Raw genomic sequence first — 22763 nt, forward strand, 5'->3', positions numbered from 1 at the left:
TTCTTCCATTTGCATAATATATTTATAATTTATATGTGTTGATGTGTGTGTCCATAACTTTTATTTAGTATTTTACTGCATGAATATGACATTGTTTACTCATTTCCTAGTTGAGGATTAAGTTCCATGCTTGCTGTTTTTAGCACAACCACTGTAATATATATATACATGTATATATATATTTAGTATATATATATATATATATATATATATTTAATATATATATATACTAAAGCACCGTTTAGAATGGCTTGTGGGTTTATGGTGGTGCTGGGGATTGAATTTGAGACCCCAGAGTGGAAGTCCTTTGCATTACCATTGTGATACCTCCAGCCTCCTTCCTGGTTTTGCTGAAACCTACAATAAGTAAGCTTTTGTGTTCCCATAGCTTTTTATTTCACTTCCACAGATAGGAGTGGAACTGCCAGGTCAGATGGTAAGAAAAAGCTTAAAATAAGAAAATGTCAAGCTGGAGTGATATCATAATAGTTATGTAAAGAGACTCTCATGCCTGAGGTTCCAAAGTCCCAGGTTCAATCCCCAGCACCACCATAAGCCAGAGCTGAGCAGTGCTCTGGTAGCTCTCTGTGTGTATCTTTCTCTGCGTCATTAAAAATACATAAATAGGGCTGGGTGGTGGTGCACCTGGTTGAGTGCACATGTTGCAGTGCACAAGGACCCAGGTTCAAGCCCCCAGTCCCCACCTGCAGGGGGAAAGCTTTGCAAGAGGTGAAGCAGTGTTGTAGGTGTCTCTCTGTCTCTCCTTCTCTATCACCCCCTTCCCTCTTGATTTCTGGCTCTCTCTATCCAGTAAATATAAAATAAAAATATAATAAAAATTAAAAAATATATATTTTTAAAATAAAAATAAAAAAATTAAATATTTTTTAAAAAGAAAATGTCAGAATAATTTCCATCCTGGCTGTTCCATTTTAAGTTCTCAGGAACAACATAGAAGAGGTCCATTTGCTTCACATCCTTGCCAACACTTAGTATTGCCAAATCTCTTTCTTTCTTTCTTTTTATTTATTTATGAGAAAGATAGGAGGAGAGAGAAAGAACCAGACATCACTCTGGCACATGTGCTGCCGGGGATCAAACTCAGGACCTCACACTTGAGATTCCAAAGCTTTATCACTGCGCCACCTCCCGAACCACAAATCTCTTTCTTATTTTTGCTTTTTTGGCTTTGCTATTCTTGATGTACAGTTTGAAACAGAACATTAAACTTTCATCTTTTTAAAGCCATGGAATTCTCATTTCATATTAAGTCCACACTTAATATTTCCCACTTTCCCCTTGGATCACTACAATCTACCTTTCCTACTAAAACATAGAATTTTTTTCTTTTTTTTTTTTAATGGAAAGTGCAGCAATTTTGCAAGAATGGGCTAACAATCCCTGCTACTGACATCATGCTTCTACCTGATCAACTCACAATGGCACAAGTACTGCACACAAAATATTAGGTATTACTGTTGTATATGAAGGAACTTTAAAACAACTATATACTTTCACCCTCTTTTAAGGATATTCCCCTTCTCACTGGCTTTTGTGGCTATTTGACTAAATTATAGCTGTTTTCCTGTTTTCCCAAAGACTAAATTAGAAAATAGGGTTGGGAATGGTGAAATATGTGGGGAATCTATTTTTTGTCAGGAAGTCTCTCTACCTAGTTTCAACCCAGCTTATATAACCACTAATAGGGCACTGTCTCACAGTCACTATGACATGACATCATTTTAAAACACGGGACTGGAGCCAACAAAAATAGCTCACTGGGATAGTACTGTTTTTTGTCATGTGAGCAAATTAGATTCCAGCCGGGCTCTCCTGCATTGAAGGAAGCTTCAAGCTGTGGTTTCTTCTCTCCCACTCCCAGCTCTGCCTCTATGACTTTATCTAAAAGGTCAGCCCAGGACAGTGAAACCCCAGAAATGGGATCACAACCACCACCACCACCACCACCACCAACAACAACAACAACACAAAAACTCTACACACTCCATGACATCACCCTCTGCTCAAAATCCTTTGGAGGCTTCTTACAATGAAAAATGAATGCTCCACTGAGCTGGCATGAAGACATCCTCTTGTTTGATTTCACAACACACACACATAGACACACACACACACACACACACACAATCCTTGCACTTCACTGTGATATTTAAATGAGAGAAAACGCTGAAACTATAGAGATATAACTTATCAAGTTAGTTGGAATACAAAGCAAGATTTTTCAAGTTCCTGATAAAGACTCAAAGAATCTTGGAAATGGTCAAACTCATCATCATCACAGAAATCTTTGTTAGAAGTATCTGATTGAATAATTCTACCCTTGATAAGCTCACTACTTCATACAGCACTCCAGCACACATTCCAATACAAACAGAAGAGTCACCAGCTAAAGAGAAACAGAGACACATACAAAGAAATAAAAGACGTATCAGGTAGGGTCTAGCTAAGCTCAGCTTGTTGGTAATGCTACATTACACAAACCTCCATCTGCACCTATGGAAATCTAAAAATGGAGTCTGAACTCTGTTGTGGCAGAAAAGATGGTCGTCACTGCATCTCCTATCCCTGTGCTGACCTAATCTCATTCACTTTTATGTTGCAAGAAGTAAGTTCAGTGACTTACATGACAAGACCCCTGGAACCTATCTTTATACAAACCCCTTTTGAAACATAGAATTTTTGATGAGAGTAAAGCAAGAACCTAGAGTAAGTGCAGAAGAAACTGATTTAAGTCTGTAGAAGCAACTCATTTATTTATTTACATATTTATTTATTTTTAATATTGCCTCCAGGGTTATTGCTGGGCTTGGTGCTGGTGCTACGAATGTACCATTTCCATTGGAGATTTTCTTCTTCTTTTTTCCTCCCTTTATTTTTATTGTACTTGTATTGGATAGGACAGAGAAAGAATTCTGAGAGGGTTGGGGGAGATAAAGAGAGTGAGAGAAAGAGAGACACCTGCAGACCTGCTTCAGTGCTTGTGTGTTGGTATCTTCTAATTCTGCTTTTAAAAACCCCTTCTGTTTCATTTGGTTTAAATCCCCCCTGCTTAACACTGCATTCTATTTACATAACCACTGTATTCTATTTACATAACCACTGCCATCTATTTACATAAATCACTTTTACATTTACATAAAGCACCACCTTCTCTCCAGGGCATTGGTGGTTTAGTGGTAGAATTCTCACCTGCTCCACCCCCTCTCCTTGTCACACCCTGATCCTCTCCTTGTCACACCCTGATTTTCACCAGTCACTTTTCTCTCCACCCTCTCTGTGTCACATCCTGTTCACACCCTACTTGGGAAGTATATATAAAGACAACATTGTTCGTTTTAGTTAGTTGTTAGTTTAGTCTAGCTTGGTATAGATTGCGCTGCGTCCTGCATGAATAAAGAGATACTGCGTACAGCTCAACCATGAGTCCCTGGTCGTCTGTCTCCCATCAGTGAAGCTCAGCCCGACACTTGTGAAGCTTCCTTCCTGCAGGTGGGGACCAGGGGCTTGAATCTGGGTCCTTGCATGTGGTAGTGTGTATGACTAACCAAGTGTGCCACTACCCAGTCCTTAAAAGCAACTTCTACATATGACTACCCAGAAAACTAGATTCTGAGTCGCTAGCAGAAAGGATCATTGCATTTATGTCACTTATGTGGAGTTCCAACAGTTTTTGTCCTGGAAGGCACAATGCTATCTTTTCTAACAGCCAAGTAGTATTCCAGTGACTATATCCCATGAGCTCTGTATCCAGTCATCTAATAGAGTCATTTAGATTGTTTATGTAGCTTGGCTACTGTGAGTTATGCAGTGTTCAACATAGGGATGCATATATCCTTTTGAAAGTAGAGTATTTATGTCCTTCAGATATATGAAATACATGTATCTCAAATATAAGAGACTCATTCATACATCATTCCTTTTGTTGGCTAACGTCTGGGGTGGTGTTGTGCGAGACGAGATATCAGGCTGGTTCAGATGGAAGCCCACCCTGCAGATGCCCTTTCCTGAATGGTTCTTCTTTGCGGTTGGCTAGGGAAAGAGCTGGTGTTATCAAGGAGGCAGGAGTGAGGCCACAGTACTATTGCTCCCAGGAGGTGTGATGTGGTGATCTTGGGGCTTAATTGGGTGATGTCAGGGGGAGCCAGGCTACAGTCCTTCACTTTCATGCCAGCTCCTTCTGGAGCTCTCCAGGTCACCCAGGTTAGAGGAGATGAGTGGTACGGGTTCTGGTTTGTCTCCGCAGGGTCTGAGTCTGTCTTACTGGTTCCTGTTTTGCTTTACTTCACGTTCAACTTCTCTCTCCAACTCTCAACTCTGTCAGCCTGAGACAACTCCAGAGCCAACACCAGATGCAAAAGCAATCACTTCCTATGCACTTCTTCCTTTTATATATTTTATTTATTACAGTTTTATGAGAAAGAGTAACACTGGTAGAAAGACACACACACACACACACACACACACACACACACACACAGAGACTAGAACACTGCTCAGTTTTGGCTTATGGTGGTGCTGAGATTGAACCTGGGACCTCAGAACCTCAAGTATGAGTCTTTTGCAGAACCATTATGCTGTCTTCCCAGCCCTTCTCATGGATTTCTGTATAAGTTATACCCCAAACTTACAATGAATTCCTCATTCCACATTTCTGACTGACAGAGTTGAATCCAATTTTCCTCATTCAGAACATGTCCCTGTTCACACATACTTTTGTGCATGTTTCTATTTTGTAAACATATACCACAGAGTCACATTATTTCTTAAGCCCTAGTATATCATTTTATATGAAATTAGAAAGGGACTTGGAGCAAGTTCATTTGTCCAGTTTCCCTAAAAATTACTAGAATGAGGAATGGGGAGTTTGATCTAAGAACAGAAATCAGGAAAACAACAACAAAAAGTAGGCAAACTAATTTGAACTTTGGTTCAATCACTAGTTAAAAAACGAAAACAAAGGGAATCGGGCGGTAGCACAGCGGGTTAAGCGCAGGTGGCACAAAGTGCAAGGACCGGCGTAAGGATCCGGGTCAAGCCCCCGGCTCCCTACCTGTAGGGGAGTCACTTCACAAGTGGTGAAGCAGGTCTGCAGGTACCTATCTTTCTCTCCCCCTCTCTGTCTTCCCCTCCTCTTTCCATTTCTCTCTGTCCTATCCAACAACAATAATAACTACGACAATAAAACAACAAGGGCAACAAAAAGGAATGAATAAATATTTTTTTAATTAAAACAAAAAATAAACAAACAAACAAAAAACTGAGATACTGCCTTGCCGTGCTCTAGACCCAGGTTCAAGCCTGGTCCCCACTGCATTAAAGGAAGGTTCTGTGCTATACTCTCTCTAGGCTTCTCTGTATCTAAAATAAGTAAGTAAGTGAATAATTAAATAAGTAAATAAATAAATAGGAAATTTTTTTAAGTGATCTGACTAAAATAATTCTCTTTCAAGATATACTTGGAAGCGACACTTGGGTCACTGTACCTACCCACTCAGGATAAATCATAAACATCTGAGATTTGAAAGTGACTTCAGTATGTCATTTTTTCCTGCTTGCTGCACTGAGGTTAGATAAGTGCTGCATGAGTGCTTCAGCCTTGTTCATATTTAATTTTCAGACTCTATGATCTTGAAAGTGGAGATACCTTTTCATCTGTACTCACTGCCATGTTAGTACACAGACAAGTCCTCAATCAACATCAATCATGCTAAGTAAGTAAGGAGCAAATTTCAGTTTCCTGTTTTTCTATAACAACAACATGTGCCAAACAACCACAATGGACTGGAGCTTCTGGTGCTGTTCTCACTCTTACAGATACGCCAGCTGGAAGGCACCACAGTATCCTTTTGACCACCATAGAAAAATCTTCTTAAAAACCTTCTGGCAAGCTTAAAATAGTTCTGTTGACATCCAGTAGAGGCTTGGGACAATTCATATTCACTCACTCAGGTGCTTCATAACATTTTAACTATGCTTCTCAGGGACAAACTCCCAAGGGAAACCATTTAAAAGGAGAGACTTACCGTAGCCACATTTGGGGACAGGTAAATCACACAGAAAACCAGTGAAAGCCACTGCAACTCAGTTCTTCCCTCAGTGTAACTGGTTTCTTTTTAAAAAGAAAAGTTGCAGTGTTGTGCATTCTTTACTGCATGAAAATGATAAAAATACAAGCTTCTCCCTTTCTATTCAAAAGGCCCAAGAATAAGATCTAACAGTGAAAATGTAGAAAATCCTTTTTGCTTATTCTCATGTTTAATCTCCTGGATTTACACAACACACACTACAAATTTGTAATACAAGCCTTAATAAGCTTGTTTTTTTTATCAATGAAGGGACTCTTCATTGAAAAATCTCTTATTCAGGAAGCACTAAAAAAAGATTATGGCAGGAGTCCAGAATTTTCAAGGACTTAAGCTCCAAGGAGAACCACAGACTAGTCTATTTAGAAGCCAGAGCTAGAGAACTTTCTGACACATACACAGTCTCAAACATATATTGTCTGTAAGAGATTTGCTTCATGAGTTCACATGAAAATAACTGGTGTACAAAGGCTCCACAGCAATAGGGAGGGTGAAAGGAGAAAGGTATCATCTCTCAGTTATGGAAAGGGCAAGAGAAATCTAAAATTCAGAAAACAGAACCAAGAATTAAGAAAAAAAAAAAAAAAGCTTAAAAATAGACAGGCGCTAGCTTACCTAGACCATGCCTGCAATCCAGACTTAAGTTCAGACCTATCACATGGAGGAAGAAGTTATGGTGCAGTGATGTCATTCCCTCTTTTTCTATCTCTCTCACCATATGAAATATTTGACCTGGGAAGGTGAAGACCCAGTGACAGGCAAACACGGATATGGACGGACACACACACACACACACACACACACACACACACACACACGAGTGGATCAGGGAGTTTTCTAGACCAACATTCTCATTTCTAGAATGATTCTCAGTTGTCTTGTGTAATGACACGACTTCAAATACCATTTTGACAGATTGTGACATTTGTGTGCCACCTTCATGATTTTTTGCCTTATGTGCTTCTTATGCAGATTCTTCCACATTTAATAAGTTTCATTCAGAGGACTTTAACTGGTGCATTAGCTGGAAATATAAGCCCAGTCTTCAGAAATGATATCTGCAAAATATCTTGTTTGAAGCACAGTGACATTCTTCATATATGTGTTTTTAAAAACATACTCAAAATTTATTCTTCCAGAAACAACATTTTTTCATTTAGTTATTTATTTTAAGACAGAGAAAATGAGAGGAGTGGGTGGGAAAGGGCCAGAATACTGCTTAGCTGTGCCATAAAGTGGTGCTGGAGATTGAATTTGCAGCCTCTAGGTCTCAGGCAAGCTAGTTGGTGCTCTAACAGTGTGGGCTCAACTCCATTCCAAATTTATTCTGGATATTTTATATGGAATTCATGACTATGGGGGGGCTAGAGCAATAGCTTACCAGGTAGGACATGTGTCTTATCATGCTCCAGACACAGGTTTGAGTCCTGGCACTACTTTGGGAGAGCTCTGGTGGCAAGGCAAGCTTCTATGTGGTGATGTCTCTCCCTCTCCCTCTCCCTCTCCCTCTCCCTCTCCCTCTCCCTCTCCCTCTCCCTCTCCCTCTCCCTCTCCCTCTCCCTCTCCCTCTCTTCTTCTTCTTCTTCTTCTTCTTCTTCTTCTTCTCCTTCTCTCTCTCTCTCTCTCTCTCTCCCCCATCCCTATCCCTCTCCATCTCCATCTCCATTTCCATCTCCATCTCCATCTCTTTCCCTCAATGCAACACATAGATGAATCCTGGGTCCTCAACAAACAAACAAACAAAAATCCATAAAAAAAAAACTATTGCTCTGTATCTACCTAAGATCTCTACACAAGCCACAGAATTTTCCTGTTTAGTTTATTGTGCTACCTCCTGGAACAAAGACTTTTGATTGCAAAACAATACAAACTGGTAGAAACATTCTAGGTTGATTATAAAAGTTCAGTAATAAGACTAATTCCTGTCGGTGGCTATATATCATGTACTTAAGGAGCTAAAAAAAAATCAATTGCTTATTTAGGAACCAGAAAATGACTTAGGAAGGAGTCATGATTTTAAAAACAATTAGTAGGGGATACACTAGGCAGAGAACACATGTTGCCATGCACAAGGATCCAGTTTTAGCGTCCAGTTCACACCAGCAGGGGCAAAGTTTCAGAAGCTGTGAGGCAGAGCTGAAGGGTTCTTTCTCTTCCCCCCATCTCTTTCCCCTCTCAATTTATCTGTCCTATCATATAAAGAAAAAAAGGACCACTGGGAGTGAATTTGTTTGCAAGCCTAGAGCTTATAGATAACCCCTGGTGGGAAAAAAAAAAATAGAATAGTAGGAGACTAGGAGATGACTCAGTGGGAATAGAACTGCCTGCTTTTCCAGGCATGAAGCCCTGTGCTTGACCCGATGGTGCCATATGGCAACACCATAGGCAGCACCAAGGCAACACCATGGATGGTGGGGCCATCAAGATGCTTTGGTGTCAATCCCTCTTCTTTATGCCCCTTTTCTCTCTTCTCTCTCAAAAAATATAGAATGAAAACTGCTGGGGACAAGCATTTGTACTGCAGATGTACAATGTGCTGTGTTTATTTCCTTGTACCACATAAAAAAGTAAAAACCAAATTTGTAACTTTTCAGTTTCAAAATGGACAGTGATATGTCTATTCTTACTCCTGTGAAGAAGTACTTGCTTTATTAGAAACTCAGTTTTAAGAAGGAGCTTGTCCCGCATGGTCTCTCTGTCCATAGACTACCCTTTTGCCAGCCTTCAATTTGCAGCTGGAACCCTTTGCTGCGGCTGTTGTAATAAGAGTCACTCAACTTCCATAAGTAAATGAATGTCTATGATTAAAACATCAATGGCGGAAACACTAGTTCTATAAATAGCACCCGCGTCCAAAGTCCAAGGGTAGAGCTCCACAGACACACCTGGTCTTTCTAGTCGCCCCATATGCCATTTGAACATGACCGTGTACAATACAATCAGTGTCTTGGTTTCTTGAGAGAAACCAAAAAATGCAGTTTGCTAACTGTATCTGTCACCTTGGAGCTGTTGATAAAGATGTGTCTTCACTAAATTTATTGCAAAAACAGGGATTTATAAAGGTCTGGCCTCACATGCTTGGCCTTCAATCTCCCCTGCTTGCTTGAACACTGGCTTGAGGATGACTTTGAAGTTTTCACTTTTTTTTTTTAGGTAGCAAAATGAAATCTAAGGAGGAAACTCTGCCAACTCCCTCCTGGGCTGTGTATGTGAATTTACTGGTGAGAAAATTTATATTTATAATTTTTTAAGATACAGAGAGGCAGAGAGAGAGAGAGAGAGAGAGAGAATGGCACAGAAGTTTCCTTCAATGTGGTGAGGGTCTGGCTGGAACCTGAGTGGCACACATGACAAAGCAGCACACTGTCCAAATGAGCTATTCCACTAGCCCAGTATTAATTACATTCATATATTTCATAGCAGTGCAGGCATAAAATGCTGGAAAGCCTCTTCATCCTCAGCCTGCACCATCTTGGTTAGCGTGTTGCTGCCTGCTTGTTCCATAGCTGTTCTGACCAGCAGACAGTTTAAAGCAGCCTCTACACCTTGTGCTTGAGGGCACTAAGGAAGCTTATCAGGGGGAACGCTTCTGCTAGCTTAGCTCTGGCCAGGCTGGGGAGGGAGGATGCCAGGTGTGTGAGCAGGTGGTGAGGCTGTGGAAAGAACCGGAAATGAAGCTGAAATGTGAGGCGACAGGAAGAGAAAAGTGTTTGGTGCTGGGGTGGGAGGGAACTGGGGGGGGGGGGGCTTCCAGGAATTTCACTAAGTCTTGCCCAGGAAGAGCCTGCTGTAACTTGGCTAGGTCCTGCTGATTAATAAGTATGTCTAGTCCAATAGTCTGGGGATTATTTGTAAATCCAGGCCTTTTGTTTTCAGTTTTATTAGTGATTTAATAGTGGTTTACAAGATTGTGAAATGACAGGGTACAGTTCCACCCCACACCCACTACCAAAGTTATGTGTCCCCATCCTCCCAATGACAACGACCATAGTTCTTACTCTTTTTAAAAATATTTATTTCCTTTTGTTTGTTGCCCTTGTTGTTTTATTGTTGTAGTTATTATTGTTGTTGTTATTGATCTTGTTGTTGGATAGGACAGAGAGAAATGGAGAGAGGAGGGAAAGACAGAGAGGGGGAGAGAAATACAGACACCTGCAGACCTGCTTTGCAGCTTGTGAAGTGACTCCCCTGCAGGTGGGAAGCTGGGGGCTCGAACCGGGTTCTTTAAGCCAGTCCTTGTGCTTTGCGCCACGTGCACTTAACCAGCTGCGCTACCGCCCGACTCTCCATAGTTCTTACTCTTAGAGTCATTTTGTTTGCTTCTTCTTTCTTCTGCAAGTTCTGTGTTTTGTTTCTGTAGTTTGCACATTCATTTTTTTTTCTTTTCTACAGAGACAGAGAGTCCAAGAAAGACTGAAGTTTCCTTCAATCCAGTGGGTACTGTAGTTTTTTATTCAGCTTTGAACACTGAGGCTGCCAGGCCCCATCAGTTCAGGATTAATAATCAGACCTAAGGATGTTTTTAGAAACCAAGTAGGCTCTCTGTGGGGGCAGCACATGAGGCTGGGAAAGTAGCAGCAGAAATTGAGAGAGCATGGGTGGGGGGCCGCCTGGAGCTAGTGGGGTGGGGGTGTTTTCCAGAAGAGGCCTGCTCCAGTCTCCACCCTGATGTTCACAGAAGAGTGTTTATCTTAATTTACAGCATGAATGAATCAGTCCTCAGACAGATGGCTCAGTTGTAGCCATTTTAAATATATGTTTATTTATTAGAAAGAGAAAAAGGGGGGAGATAAGAGGAGGAGAAAAGGAGAGAAGCAAAATCTACTTCTAGCACATGTGGTGCTAGGTTTTGAACTTGGGACCTTCCGCCCGAGAATCCAGCACTTTATCCATTGTGCCCCCTCCCAGTGCTTTGAGCCATTTGATCAGAGTAGCACTGCACAATCCAGTGGGCAGACTGTACAGGGATCAGAGACAGTTCACAGAACACAGCCAACCTTGAGGAGCGCTTCTCTGCGGGATGGGCAGTGAGCTGCACAGCATGACCTGAGCTGATTCCACAACAGGCTGTTTCACCAACCCTGCTGAACAGGTGCATCAGTGCTTGAAGGACTGAGATGCTCTTTGGGCTTTCAGAAAACTGAGAACATTGGGTGCATTGCTAAAGTGCTGCACACAAAGTGAAGACGGGGTGCATTTGAAAATGCATAAAGAATTACAGTGTAAATTGCAGCCACTGGTTTTAAAGCAAAGAATAAATGAATTAGTGTTAACGCTGTTAAGCACAGGACTTGCCCAGGTTCAATTCCTAGCAACATACTAGAGCTGAACAGTGCTCTGGTGGCTCCCTCTTGCTCTCCCATCCCCTCTCTTTCTTTCATAAACATCAATAAGCTGATCTTTAAGAAAACACTGTTGGGAGCTGGGCAGTAGCGCAGTGGGTTAAGCGCAGGTGGCACAAAGTGCAAGGACCAGCGTAAGGATCCCAGTTTGAACCCCAGCTCTCCACCTGCAGGGGAGTCACTTCACAAGTGGCGAAGCAGGTCTGCAGGTGTCTTTCTCTCCCCCTCTCTGTCTTCCCCTGCTCTCTCCAGTTCTCTTTGTCCTATCCAACAACAACAACATCAATAACAACAACAATAATAACTACAACAATAAAAAATAAGGGCAACAGAAGGGAATAAATAAATAATAAAATAAATTTTAAAAAAGAAAGAAAACACTGTTAAAGGCCATGAGGTGGCACAGCCGGTTGAATGCACATATTACAATGTACAAGGACCAGTGTTTAAGCCCCAGATCCCCACTAGCAGGGAGGAAGCTTCAGAAGCAGTGAAGCAGTGCTACAGATATCTCTCTCTCTCCCTCTATATTTCCCCTTTCCCCACTAATTTCTCTCTGTCTCTCTCTATACAATAAATATATAAAATAGTAAAAGAAGAAAACAATAGTATATTTTGTCACATGCATATATAGAAAGCCAGAAAAAAAAAACCCAAAAACCAAAATTCCTCTATTGTCTTACTAAGACACCAGGTCAACTTCATATTCATTGATCTGTTACATATTCTACACATTCTGACCATGGAGATGTTTTAGAGTATCCACATATTTTGAATGAGAGTCCCATTTAGTACAGTGGTCTCTAGCTTGTGGAGGCATGTTCATATCATGCCTATGGACTTAACATTGTAAAGCTAACGAGTATTTCAAGAAGAACTAGTTCTGAATTCACAAACTTGTTTCTTATGGGTCTTGGGTAGGCAGCACAGGTGAAGCTGCTGGGTCCACATGTCTTATCTGAAGTCTCCCTGCCAGAGAGGGACAGGGAGCGGTAGGGAGCAGAGGCGTCAAGAAGCACAGCCCTTACTCAGTTCCAGCCTGGGAAGTGTGAGCTGCTGTTTCACTTTTCATAACAGAATGTCTGATTTTTAAACATCAGTTTAATTTAAAAAAATAAACAAATACCCACAAGCCAAATAAGCCCCATTCTTCCTGGTAAACAGCAGATTTCCTGCCAGCTTTCAATTTGTCTGAGACACACAACCTTAGATCCATGTCCAGGTAGGTTCAGTGAACTGCATGGGCTCTCTCACTGCTCCTAGAAAAAAAGATTCAGATCCCCCTCTGAGGATCTCTGGGTGTAGATGAGGAGCTGTCCCCAGGGGAGAAGGAGACTGAGCTGGCACTGCCCCCTCAGCAAGGCTCAGCCTCTGCTCTGACAGCACCAGATGTCTGCTCTCTCACTGCTTCCGGAGCACGCTCACCATGAAAACAGGACCAACCCTCCACACCCCTTTGTCACCAGCACTTTTCACTCAGGCAGGAAGCAGAGGAAGCACACATCCATTTACTAACCTGAACTCTGATGACACTCCTCACGAGCTTTAGGATTCTAGTCACATCTCTTTAACCTGCCGTTTTTAGAAAGCAATCATCTCTAGGATTCAGAGACAGGCAAGCTTGGGAGAACAATATAGCCAAGTACAAAAAAAAAAAGTCACACTATGAAAAAAACAAAACAGTCCTGCGAAACAGATTTTAATAAACACAGAGATGTCCCTCAAATCAGAGTCTGAGGGAACAAGAAATTTACTGATGATGAAGAAGTGAGTGTTCAAGTGATATAATGACGGCAATGGTCCAGAGTAGAGTCTACCAAAGCAGAATGAATGAAATATCTGTTGCATTTCTGAAAGTCAACTATTTATTGACTTACTCATTTATTACATTTTTTGTATGGACAGAGAGGCAGACAGAGAGTAAAAGAAACCACAGCATTGAAGTTCCCATGAGTGTAAGGGGTGGACCTGGATCATGCACATGGCAAAGCAGCACACTATGCAAGTGAGCTATTCCACCTGCCCCCAAAATGACTTTTGCCAGGGCACCTGGAAGGGGTAGCGGGTGGATGCTCAGTGGGTAGAGTACAGACCTGCCTAAGGTAGGATCCAGGCTTGACCCTCACCAGCTACATGCTGAGGCAGATTGGTGTTCTGGTCTAGCTCTCTCTCATTCTCTAAATAAACAAACATCTTTTTTAAAAGGGTACCATGAGAAAGAACGTTGACACCAGAGCAAAAATAAAATGAAAGGAAAGCACTTCTCTGTTATACTCCACAGCACTGTCCTCCACAGCCCCGATTCAGAATAAAACCCTGGAGGTGAGGGGAGACTGAATCCTGATACCACCTGCCATGTGAGACAGAATAAGGTAGATACCTGGGCACACCGGCTATCACAGTCTAGAAATGCCATCAAGAATCGAAATTAAAAAGATGCTTCAATAACTTTAAAATGCACCCGATGGGTTGCACACACATTACAGTGCTCAGGGGCCCGGGTTCAAGTCGAGGATCCCCACCTGCGGGGGGGACACATCATGACTGGAGAATCAGTGCTGCAGGTGTCTCTCTCTCCCCCGGCCCTCTGTTTCCCTTGTCCTCTCAATTTCTCCTAGACTCTACAAGTATTAGACAGATAGACAGATAGACATAGATTGACAGACAGACAGATAAAATACCACCAGTACACAACCTTATCACCTTGGATCATGTCCTGGACCTAAAGCTGTCCATTCTAAAGGAAGGGAAAAGTCTCTCAGAGATCATACACTGCTCTCTTCATGTCATGCTCCTTAGACATCAACATCCCTGGCACAGCAATCCATCTGGCCAGGTAAAACCTTTGCATTACTCCCCCCCAAAGTAGAGATCCTACTATGCTGAGCCATTTGCAGTTCATGCTTACAAAGGATTCTCTGCAACTCTCTGCCTCCTGAAAATTAGAAACTACAAATGTGACCTTTTTTAGGGCCCTTGGGAGCACTCTGTCCAGCTGTCCTGTTACTGGATTAGTAATGACTCTGAGGTCCCTAGAGGCACTGTGACTTTGTAACTCTCCAGCCTCAACATTTTCTTTTTTTTTTTCTTTCCCCCAGGGTCTTCTTGGTTCTTGCCTCAAACCACAGGCAATGAGGGCTGTCTAAAACTCTCTTGCTGGGGGTGGCCTTGGGTGAGTCTGGAATTTAAAAATCAACAGTTTCAAATAAATTTATACTGGAGCACTGAACCAAGAAGAATGTCTTGTGCTTCAGATCACACAGTTGCTCCCCACAATTTTTCTGCCACATCAGACCCTGGGGAGGAGGTCACTTCTGTGTCACTTAGAAAGGTTCATTGCGTTTGCTTTTCAGTTTGAAGGTGAAGGGCTGTAGGACCAATTCACTTCCTCTCCTTCCATCATTCAGAGCTTTGGAGATTCTCTTTACCTCCTGCTCTGTCGCCAAAGTCATGTGGAATTAGAAATATCTTAGCATATGGCTGGTAGTAGTGCACCTGATTAAGTGCAAATATTACAGTGCACAAGGACTCGGGTTAAGACCCCCGCCCCTACCTCTAGGGGGAAAGCTTCATGAACAGTAAAGCAGGGCTGCAGGTGTCTCACTTTCTCTCTCCTTCTCTATCTCTCCCTTCCCTCTCAGTTTCTCTCTGTCTCTATTGAATAAATTTAAAGAGTCTTTAAAAAAAAGACTCACTGTACTAAGAGTGACTTAGTTACTAACTTCTGGTGCTCCTTAGTATATTTTCTTTCTTTTAGAAAACTTATTAATTGATTTGATAGAGATAGAGAAAAAAATTAGAGAGAAGGGGGAGATAGAGAGGAAGAGAGAAAGTGACCAACTACATACTTGCTTTACTGTTTGTGAAGCTTCTCCCTGGCAGGTGTGGATTCAGGGCTTAAACCATGTCACCTGTGCATAGTAACAATAATGCTCATTTGGATCTTTTTATTTCCTTGTAGACAGCTGTTGAGCTAGCATAGTGGCAGTGCAGTGGGCTTGCAGGTAAGAGGACCCAGGTTCAATCCCCAGCACTACCCATAGCCAGAGATGAGAGGTGTTCTAGTGAAAATATAAAGATAAATTAAATAAAAAAATTAATGAAGTGAAATGAAATGAAATAAAATACATATCTTCATAGGTAAATACAAGATTACAAAGTGCAGTCTGAACCCAGCTACTGACATCCTTTGGCAATAGCCTTCATCAAAAGGGTACTGACAGCACACCAAGGATAGCAGGGCACTCTTGCATTCCTCTCTTTTGAGATGCACACAAAATTTAAATATCTAGCTAAAATGCTGGTCAAGTTATAGAACAGTTGTTCTATAACAACTCTTGGGGTTTTGGTACCAGCTTCCCTGGCTCCTCTCTCAGGTTTGCACCCAGGAAGCTCTCAGAAGAGGAAAGTGCTCAGGTGACAAAACTCCTTCACCTCTCTGGCTCCTCTGTACTCACAGCTAACTGTATTTGTGTTGATAATCACACTGTAGTACATACTGTAGTACATACTCCATAACATCAAAAGTTCAACATCAAGTAAATGGAAAGAAAACCCAGCCAGTTAAAGAAAGATCATTAAAGAAAGATGGCAGGGCCTGACTGACTTAGTAAGTTAGGGCCCGTCCTGTCCTGACTGTCTTAAAATACCAGTCTTAGCAAAGGGAAATCTCAGATATACAACAAACAGGAAATTGAGTGATGTTTTAGTCTAAACAAATTCTGCTGGGCCTGCAGAATAGCTCACTAGGATAGTGTACTGCTTTGTCATAGGTGCCACCCAGGTTCCAGCCCAGCCCCCACTGCACTCCATATTCCCTCTCCCTCTCCCTCTCCCTCTCCCTCTCCCTCTCCCTCTCTCTCTCTCTCTCAGAAATGAAGCGCAGAGGATGGTAACTTTCTCAAGGACACATTGCCCTTAAATCAGACTATTTCAGATGAAGGCAAATAGGGCTTCTGGGAGGTTATAAACTTGGACAATGCAGACAGCATACAGCCTGGGTGTGAACATTTTCACCCACATATCCCAGATTATGTGCTTTCCTAGATCAGTTAGCTCCTCTGAGCTACAGTGTGGAGACAGCTGTTTCTTCCTGGACTTTCCTTTTGCTCTCTCTTCCCATCGGGTTTCAGCCACTGAGAGCTACTTGCTCTTCCCAGGTCTTTGTACATGATGGTCCTGGTGTCAGGACTGGGTCCCATGACTGCCCATCTCTTTCCTCTTTGCAAGGCTAGTTCCTCTCATCTTCAGCATCCCTGGGAAATCATCCCCACCCTCTCCACTTCCACCACCTGCTCTCATAACTCTTTTGTGTTGGCTGCACACAGCAGTTAACTCTCCCCCTCCCACATTGTACAGGCTAGAATATGTCTCCTCTGCTTTCCCATTCCACAATCTGGGACCAAGTTGAGCTAAGGGCACCGACATGTTGAATGAATCAGTGAATGATCAATGAATGGGTTCATACTGGGTAGAAACAATGATCACAGACAAACCCGAGCATGAGCTGGGACTGAAAGTGTGTGTCCTAAATCCCCCAGGCCAATCATTTATGATTTTGTGCAGCTAGAGCCAAGATGTTGGTGCTTCCATAGGAACTACAGATTTTATGGCTGGAAATCCACACAGTGAAAGCCTACCTGTAACTAATGCATTCTATTAAAGCACACTGGAGGCACACTCAAGGAGATGCATGACAAACAAACAAATCAATGCCTACATATCAAAACAACTTGTTGGAGCCCACCCAACTTCCCATTGAAATGAAGCTATTTTAGTCCTCTGCTTCCCAAATGAACCTATATCACAACATACTCTCCAAGAGTCCTGCTGTTGCCAAAATAAATGCCAGTGATGGAACAGCTAGACATTCAGTGACAATCACTATTCTCCTTTTTTTTTTTTTGTTCCGTTTATGAATCAACAACCCACTGACCCATCTCAATGCACAGCACATACAAACTTGGGAAAATGCTCTTCCCGCTTCCATTTCTAGAGACCCTCCTCTGATCCTGACTGCTGCCCTTTGCAGCAAAAAATGGTTAGGGTCTGTGGGCTGTGACTTGGGCATCCTCTTCCCCTCAGTCACTGCTCACGACAGGCCCCTCGATGAACACAATAAGAAAGAAAGAAAAGTTTATAGCTGGAAAAATAAGCACTTTGGGGAGAAAGGACACCAAAAGCACTATCAAAGTGAAACATGCAGCAGCACCAACAAGAGCAAACAAAAGCCCACGCAAGAGATGTGTAAATATTTCATGAAGCTGAGCCTTAATCAACTCGGGCTCCAGATCCTGCTGGAGTGTAAACACTTCAGTTCCTTGCAGACTTACTGTGACCCAGATTTCTTGTGCAAAATAAATAAATAAAATTATATATATATATATATATTTAATTGGTGACCATGAAGCTTTTAATATATGGGTTGGAGTTGGGAAACATACTGTGTAGGGTTTACCCAGAGATAACCTGAGCAGAAGGTGGGGTTCTTAGGGACTTACCAAGCTCCCTGTTCTCTCCCTGTCAAATCCTTGCCTTTCCCATCTCCTCTGCTTCTCTCCAAACCTTCACAGTCTCCTCTCCTTGAACTGCCTGCACCCCAAACACAGATATCTGCAGGACCCTCCCCCAAGGCCCTTCAAACCTGGCAGGGCTGTGCTGCCTGACCACCACCCTAGGATTAACTTCTCTATGTCTGAGCCCCCTCCTTACCCCTCTCTGTGGCTGTCCATTGTTGTGCCTGGAATGTCGCCTGCATGTCTCTGCTCTCCTGGAGGGCTGCTGTGTATCTGGCGCTGCTTTCTCCCTGATGCTCTGACTCCATCTCCCCTGAGCCTTTACAGCCTCCGGGCTCTAAGGTGATGGACTTGGCTCCAAAGTTCACCTCCTGACACTACACAGGCAGGTCTCTGCAATGATGCATTTATGGAGCCCTGCCCGCCCTTCTCTTCTGCCTGCTCAAGGGAAAGTCCGTGTGTTTAGACACGCGCGCGCGCACACACACACACACACACACACACACACACACCTCTGCAGACTCGTGCAGATCAATGGATCCTAACACACACACACACACACACACACACACACACACACACACACACACACACACACACCACACACCCCTGCAGACTCATGTGCAGATCAATGAATCCTAAACACACACACACACACACACACACACACACACATACACACACCCCTGCAGACTCTTGTGCAGATCAATGGATCCGCTTCCCGGCGCCCAGAAGCAAGAAGGCTTAGCCTTTCTCTTTACCTGCAGAGCCGCCTCAGGGCGCAGTGACCTTGCGGAGAAATCCATCACCTGGAAGGAGGCTGCTCCTGAGCTCAGGCTCGCTGCCACCAAGCAACAGGCAGAACGTCGCCCAGTGAAATGTGGGAGCTCCCCCTCCCCCATTCCCAGGGCGCCTCAGAGCCCGGGTCCCCAGCACCAGCCCAGCCGGGTAGGTCCACGTCCCTCCTCCCTTCTCCCCAGCCGCTACCCTGCAGCCCCGACCCCTGCATTTCCCGAGCCGCGACCGGGGCGCTCCAGGGGCGCTTCTGGGTGCTCCAGCCCCCAAGCGAGCTGCGCCCCGGGAGGGGCCTCTGCTCTGAGCACCGCCTGTAGGGGGCGTCCACGTCTCAGGGTCAAGGACCCTACCGCCCCCCTCCCCGCCCCCACACCCTGCCCAGTCGGCCCCTCTTTCTGGCACCCGCCTCTCCCTCCACCTAGTTTCTCCCGGACCCCGCCATGGCCGGGAAGCAGGGACCGCGCCGCTGCTGCAGATGGAAAGCCGGGGAGCTGTGCTGGGACGCCTAGTGCTCACGGGAGCCCGGCCCTGCCTCTCCCTCCCGCCTAGGGCTCCGCGGCTGCGTCCTTAGAGGCTGCTCAGAGAGCCCCCTGCCGGGGGTGGGGGGGTGGGCTAGGACCAAGGACCCCCGTTGACCTTTCACCCCCACAGAGCAGACAGCCTGCAGGGGGTGGTGCTGAGGGTTGGGTGTGTGGGGGGGTCCCTCTGCCTTCCTTTCAGACACACTCCCACACCCCCAGGCCATCAGGGTGTGGTTGGCTTTGCAAACAAACCCGCCCTCCCAGTGACTTCAGCAAAACCAAGTGTGTGCAGGGTGTTAAGCAGTGAAGTGGCGCCAAATGACCAGGGAGGGAGCCTGAAGGGCTGTACTGGCAGCCCCTGAGCTCAACCAGAGCCAAACATGCTGTCTGTGTCTCAACTTAATTTTTACTTACCTTTTTAAAAACTTATACTTCACTCATTTACTATTTACTGGAGAGAAACAGGGAAATTGAGAGAGCAATGGGATAGAAAGGGAGAGGAGAGAGACACCTACAACTCCGCTTCACTAGTCTTGCATAAACCTCCCCCCTGCAGGTGGGGCCTGGGGACTTGAACCTGGGTCCTCGCAAAATATGTAGTCAGTTAGGTGAGGCACCACCGGCTCTCAACACACTGATTCTGTTCACCCAGTGAGGTGGGGGCTGCTCCCCACCACACTGACAGAAAGCAGAAGCTTCCAGGACCATCACACACTTGGTTTGAGGTCACAGGCCAGAAACAGGCTCAGCTGAGATTCGAACCAGCCCCATGGAAAGCTCTCAGCTAGAACAGGAGACATCCCCAGGCCTCTCCAGTGTGTTTCTAGCCAGCTGCGGGGGCGGGAGCGGGGGGGGGGGGGTGTCTAGGACCTTACTTCTGTATTGTATATAAGCTCTTCCCCTGCCAGCTCTAGCTGATTGTCTGGAGCTCCCCAGGTGGGGTTAAGAAGGACTCTTGTAGACCCTGGAAGTAGTGCAGTAGATAAAGCCCTGGACTGTCAGCAGGAATGAGGTTCCAAGTTCCATCTCCCATGCTGCATGTGCCAGAGTGATGCTTTGGCTTTCTGTCTCCTGTCATAAATACATACAGACTTGAATAAAGGATTCCAAAGCTGATCCCTGAGTCTAGGGACAGAGTTGCCTTGAAAGAGCAGCCGCTATTCAGGTGTGGAGGGAAGAGGTGGCAAGAGTGCTGCTGGCTGGTCTTCCCTGCAGTAAGTCACCTCTGAAACAACATGCTGGTCACAGGGTAGTTCTGATTTAATTTTTTAAAATATATCTTGCTGGGGCTCAGTGCCAGCACTACAAATCCACTCCTCCCCCCATTTTATTAGATAGGACAGAGTGAAATTGAAAGAGAAGGAGAATAGAGAGGGAGAGAGATCTGCAGCACTACTTTACTGCTCATGAAGCTTCCCCCCTGCAGGTAGGAGCCAGGGGGTAGAACCCAGATCCTTGCACATGGTTATATGTGCACTTAACCAGGTGTGCCATCACCCCTCCCCCATGTCATTTCTGAGATGTCAGCACACCAAAGACAGAAAGGTCTAGGTCTCAGTTCTTGCCCTCAGTAAGGAAACCTTCTTGGTTTCTAAGGAAAACATCTGCCAGGGCTCCCACAGGCAGTGTGGACTGTGTTCATAGCATCACCACAAGGCCTGATTCCCCTCTAGGAAAGGAAACTGAGGTCCAGCGATTCTCCTGACTATGCACAGGGTGTGGTAAGAACTAGGCTGCTCAAGGGGCTTCTAAACTTACTGCTCTGTGTTTACTGCTGCTGCTGCAGGAACAGGTGACCATAAATGCCAGGCTAAACACAACACCAGTTTATTAATTACTATTATTGAGGTCAGGAGCTGGAAAACAGCTCATTTCTTTTTAAAACATCTTTTTACAAATACATACATATGCATATATAATGTATTTACTATTTATAGGGTAGAGACTGTGAGAAACTGAGAGTAAATATAATATAAAGAAGAAGGGAGAAAGAGAGACACCTGCAGCACTGCTACACAGCTCCTGCAGCTTTCCCCCTATAGGTGGGGACTGAGGTCTTGCCCCTCGGTCCTCATGCCTGGTAATATGTGTGCTCAGCCAGGTGCACCACTGTCCATCCCCAGGAAAACAGCTCTTACAGGACTCACAGCAGAAGGTCCATCTGGCTGTTTGCTTCTTGTGGACACTCTAAAGGGAACTCTGTGACTTCTCTTTCCTGGGAAGAAGCTCAAAGAGATTCACCCTGAATCTCAGAGCTGGTCTCCTCAAAACACTAGGCTCTGGCAAGATTATTTTGAACTGAGAACAACGAAGGCCTTGAAAGTTAAGGAAAAGCTTTCGTCCTTCCTTTAATTAAATGGAGAGAATCCATTCTCACTTTCTTTTACTGCTTAGAAGAATAGTTTGGAGGGTGCTTACTCCAGGGGCAAGTTTATCTGTAGAAATCTTTACTTTATCTGAGACACCATCTTTGCTTTCTTAGTAACCATGAAACCAACTCCACTCTTCTTGAGAAATCCCCATCTTCTCTCTCTCTCTCTCTCTCTCTCTCTCCCTCTCTCTCTTTTGGTTGCTTCTGGAACTTCACTGTCTCAGGTTGGGTTTTTCATATAGAAAGAGACAGAGAGACAGAAAGTCAAGACCCCAGAACATAGAAGCTTTCCTTAATGCTGTGTTGGCCAGGCTCAAGTGAGCTATCTTGTTGTGCCTCACCCTCCAACACCCCCACCCCACTCCTGTTTCTTAATTCCCCAGACATGCAAAATTGAGTATAAACACTGATATTTAATCAATGATCATTTTTTGGATTAATGTTAAACATTAAAACTGGTATGTCAAGCAAAAATCAAAAAATATTACTGAATATTATGTATGTTCAAGGAATTTATGAAGATTTTGACATACAGCAGTCTATCCATTCTTTGGGGACACAGACACTACAAAAATGAAATTTGGGGAGTCAGGCGGTAGCGCAGTGGGTTAAGCGAACGTGATGCAAAGTGCAAGGACCAGAGTGAGGAACCCAGTTCGAGCCCCCGGCTCCCCACCTGCACGGAGGTTGCCTCACAAGTGGTGAAGCAGGTCTGCAGGTGTCTATCTTTCTCTCCCCCTCTCTGTCTTCCCCTCCTCTCTCAGTTTTTCTCTGTCCTATCCAACAGCGACAACATCAACAATAATAACTACCACAACAATAAAAACAACAAGGGCAACAAAAAGGAAATAAATATTTTAAAAAAATGAAATTTGAAAAGATTTACACAGAAGAAATAATAGGAAAAATAACTTGAGGTGGTACATGACTAATTGCCCACTGAATTAGATAAAGTAAACATTTTATTTGGAAGTGAGGTTTATATAGGGAAGTGTGGGTAAAACCTGGAAAGTAGGTTGGAAGGTTGTGTTCTGGAAGGATCTTAAATGTCAAGCCAAGGAGTTTAACACAATAACAGTTATAAAGATTCTTTATTTTCACATGGTATTCTGTAA

The 22763-nt window shown here is 43.9% G+C and overlaps 1 protein-coding gene across 5 annotated transcripts in view; it reads right to left on the minus strand.

Annotated features, from left to right (window-relative positions):
- The window catches only part of GPRIN3 (GPRIN family member 3), a 70400-nt gene extending 51322 nt beyond the window's left edge, over positions 1 to 19078 (minus strand). For 2 of the 5 annotated variants that reach the window (XM_060187812.1, XM_060187813.1), the window contains exon 1: positions 18723 to 19078. In XM_060187812.1, the coding sequence (XP_060043795.1) occupies positions 18723 to 18863 (141 nt within the window). In that variant the 5' untranslated portion in view covers positions 18864 to 19078. Of the gene's footprint in view, positions 1 to 18157; positions 18400 to 18722 lie in introns of those variants that run through there. The other 3 variants (XM_060187811.1, XM_060187810.1, XM_007530350.3) reach the window with 3 other exon arrangements.
- Positions 19079 to 22763: the final 3685 nt, after the last annotated feature.

Source organism: Erinaceus europaeus, chromosome 3 (assembly GCF_950295315.1).
Source record: "Erinaceus europaeus chromosome 3, mEriEur2.1, whole genome shotgun sequence".
Classification (NCBI taxonomy): Eukaryota; Metazoa; Chordata; class Mammalia; order Eulipotyphla; family Erinaceidae; genus Erinaceus; species Erinaceus europaeus.